Source organism: Felis catus, chromosome C2, assembly GCF_018350175.1.
Source record: "Felis catus isolate Fca126 chromosome C2, F.catus_Fca126_mat1.0, whole genome shotgun sequence".
Taxonomy (NCBI): domain Eukaryota; kingdom Metazoa; phylum Chordata; class Mammalia; order Carnivora; family Felidae; genus Felis; species Felis catus.
The window spans coordinates 152,319,793-152,322,038 of record NC_058376.1 but is presented as its reverse complement, the minus strand read 5'-3'; the positions used below and the strand labels follow the sequence as shown (position 1 = coordinate 152,322,038).

The window sequence follows — 2,246 nt, the reverse complement described above, 5'->3', positions numbered from 1 at the left end:
AGCATTTCTTGCCTCCCACTGTCAACTTCCACCTTCTCGGGATTCTTGCTAGCTCCGTGTATACGCGGCCACGCTTGAGATGGTGGCCGGAGGCGGGGCCGAGGCGGGGCCTTCCCGGCGCGGTGACGTCAGCGCGCTGCGTGTCGGCAGGTGGAGGGAGAAGGGAAAGTTTGGCCCGTGCGTGGGGCTAGGGTGGAGGGCGGGACAGAGGGGTTGGGCCCAGGCGAAAACCCTGTCGCTGCTGCAGCCGAGGCCGAGGCCGGGACCGGGACCTGGGGCGGGTGGGGAGTGCCGGACGCGGAGGAGCAAGAGGCGAGGTCCGCCGGAGCTTCGAGCCTCCGCCGCTCTGTCGAGCGGTGACCCCGCGCCCAGGCGCCGTCCGACCCGTGGCTGTTCCAGAGGCGGTTGGTGGGGGCGCGGCGGCGGCGGCGGCGGTTGGGGGTGGGGAGAGGCGCGGCGAGGAGACGAGAGAGGTCAGCGAGTTTGAGCGAGGATCGCGAGCCGCGCCGCCGTCATGTCCGAGGACTCGAGCGCCCTGCCCTGGTCCATCAACAGGGACGATTACGAGCTGCAGGAGGTGATCGGTGAGAGCTGGCGCGCCGCTGAGGGGGGAGGCGCCGCGCTGGGAGGCGGGTGACACGCGGGAACGTGGGGACCCGCGGGAGCTCGGGGAGCGCAGGACTCACAGATATTCGTGAGCGCTCATGGGGCTCGGGGTTTGTAGGGCGCGTGGGTGAGGCTCTGGGTTTGTGCAGCGCGTGCGAGGCGGGGTGGTTGGTTGGGCTGGGGTTTGAGGGGCTCAGGAGAGATTTGGGTAGTGACAGATGTTTGAAGCTGAGCGATGCATGGGTCTGGGAGAGGAAGAAAAGTGCAGGCACGGACAGGCCCTAGGGAGGCTGTGCGAGAAATGATGGGCGAGTTGTGGGCACAGCCACCTACTTTGGCGATGGTGGGATAGGGGTTTTAGTCCACTCCCGCGCCGGGTGAGCACCCTTGGGTGCCCACCAAGCGCCAAACATTGCTTAGGTGGAGCTGGGGATCCTCTCCAGGTGAAGCTGAAGGTACCGCACCGAGCAGCGTAGACACAACTTCCCACTGTTTGGGACTGACTTTCTGGTAGACATTGAATAACTCGGCAAATAAAAAGAATTACAAGGCTTGGCAAGTGCTAGGAAGGAAATAAACAAGATGTTCTGATAGAGCGTGACCTGGAGACCTAGTTAGGGTGATTTCAAGGAAAAGTCTTTTTCTGAGGCGTTGACATTTAAGTTGAGCCGCTGAAGGAGGAGAAGGCGTCTTAAGACGCCAGGGCAGATTTTTCCCTGCTGAGGGACGAGGAAGTGCAAAGGTCCTGAGGAGGGAAAGAGCTTGATGTGTTTCAGGACCCGGAGGCAAACTGGCAGGGATAGAAAGTGGACCTTCTCAGGCATGGTAAGGATTTTGGAATTTATTTTAAGTGTATTGGAGGGATTCAAGCAGAGACGTGACACGATTCCACGGATCTGGCTTCTGTGTGTGGAGTAGATTTGAGGTCCAGGAATACCAGTTAGCAGAGACCAAAACTGGCACAAACATGGATTGTAATTCTCAGGCACAGTGATTGGGGGAGGGTGGGGACTTGGGATGAGGGAAGTGTTTGTTGGACAACAATAATCCAGTGACTTTAGAAATCAAAAGAGGGTGGGTTTAGCTAAACAGAAGCTCAATGTAACTGACATGAGCAGACCCCTATGTATTGGAGGAAGGAGATTGTCTACTTTGCCTAGATCAGCATCCTGTCCTAAAATTAGTTTTATAACAAAGACTGGCTGAAAACTCCTTAGCTGCCTTGGGGGTGTGAGTGTTTATTGCAATTTGTATTTTAGAGAAACTTTGTCATTTTTTTTCTTTTCTTTTTTTTTTTTTTTTTTTTTTTTTTTTTTTTTTTTTTTTTTTGCCTTGTTGTTTCAAAACAAATCTGGGCTGAGTTTTAGCTGAAAGAAATCGCATTTTTTTCCTTAAGCCACGCTGTGCCCCGTGCCCTTGCCGGGTCTTTGACATGTACTGGTTGGTTCTGAAGACAGCAGGCTAGGTCTCTGTCTTGATTGATTGGTTCTGGGTTCCTGAATCAGTTTCCTTTTTTTTTTTTCTTTTAAATTTTATTTCTTTTTGAGAGAGAGAACAGAGGGGCAGAGAGAGAGAGAGAGGGAGGGAGACCGAGGATCCGAAACTGGCTCTATGCTGGCAGCAGAGAGCCCGATGTGGGG

The 2,246-nt window shown here is 54.8% G+C and overlaps 1 protein-coding gene across 2 annotated transcripts in view; it reads left to right on the top strand.

Annotated features, from left to right (window-relative positions):
• The first annotated feature begins 152 nt into the window (after positions 1 to 152).
• Positions 153 to 2,246, top strand: part of OXSR1 (oxidative stress responsive kinase 1) — a 104,599-nt gene continuing 102,505 nt past the window's right edge. The window contains exon 1 of one of the 2 annotated variants that reach the window (XM_045037878.1): positions 153 to 584. In XM_045037878.1, coding sequence (XP_044893813.1) covers positions 515 to 584 — 70 coding nt within the window. In that variant the 5' untranslated portion in view covers positions 153 to 514. The remainder of the gene's footprint in view (positions 585 to 2,246) is intronic. The other variant, XM_011286239.4, reaches the window with a different exon arrangement.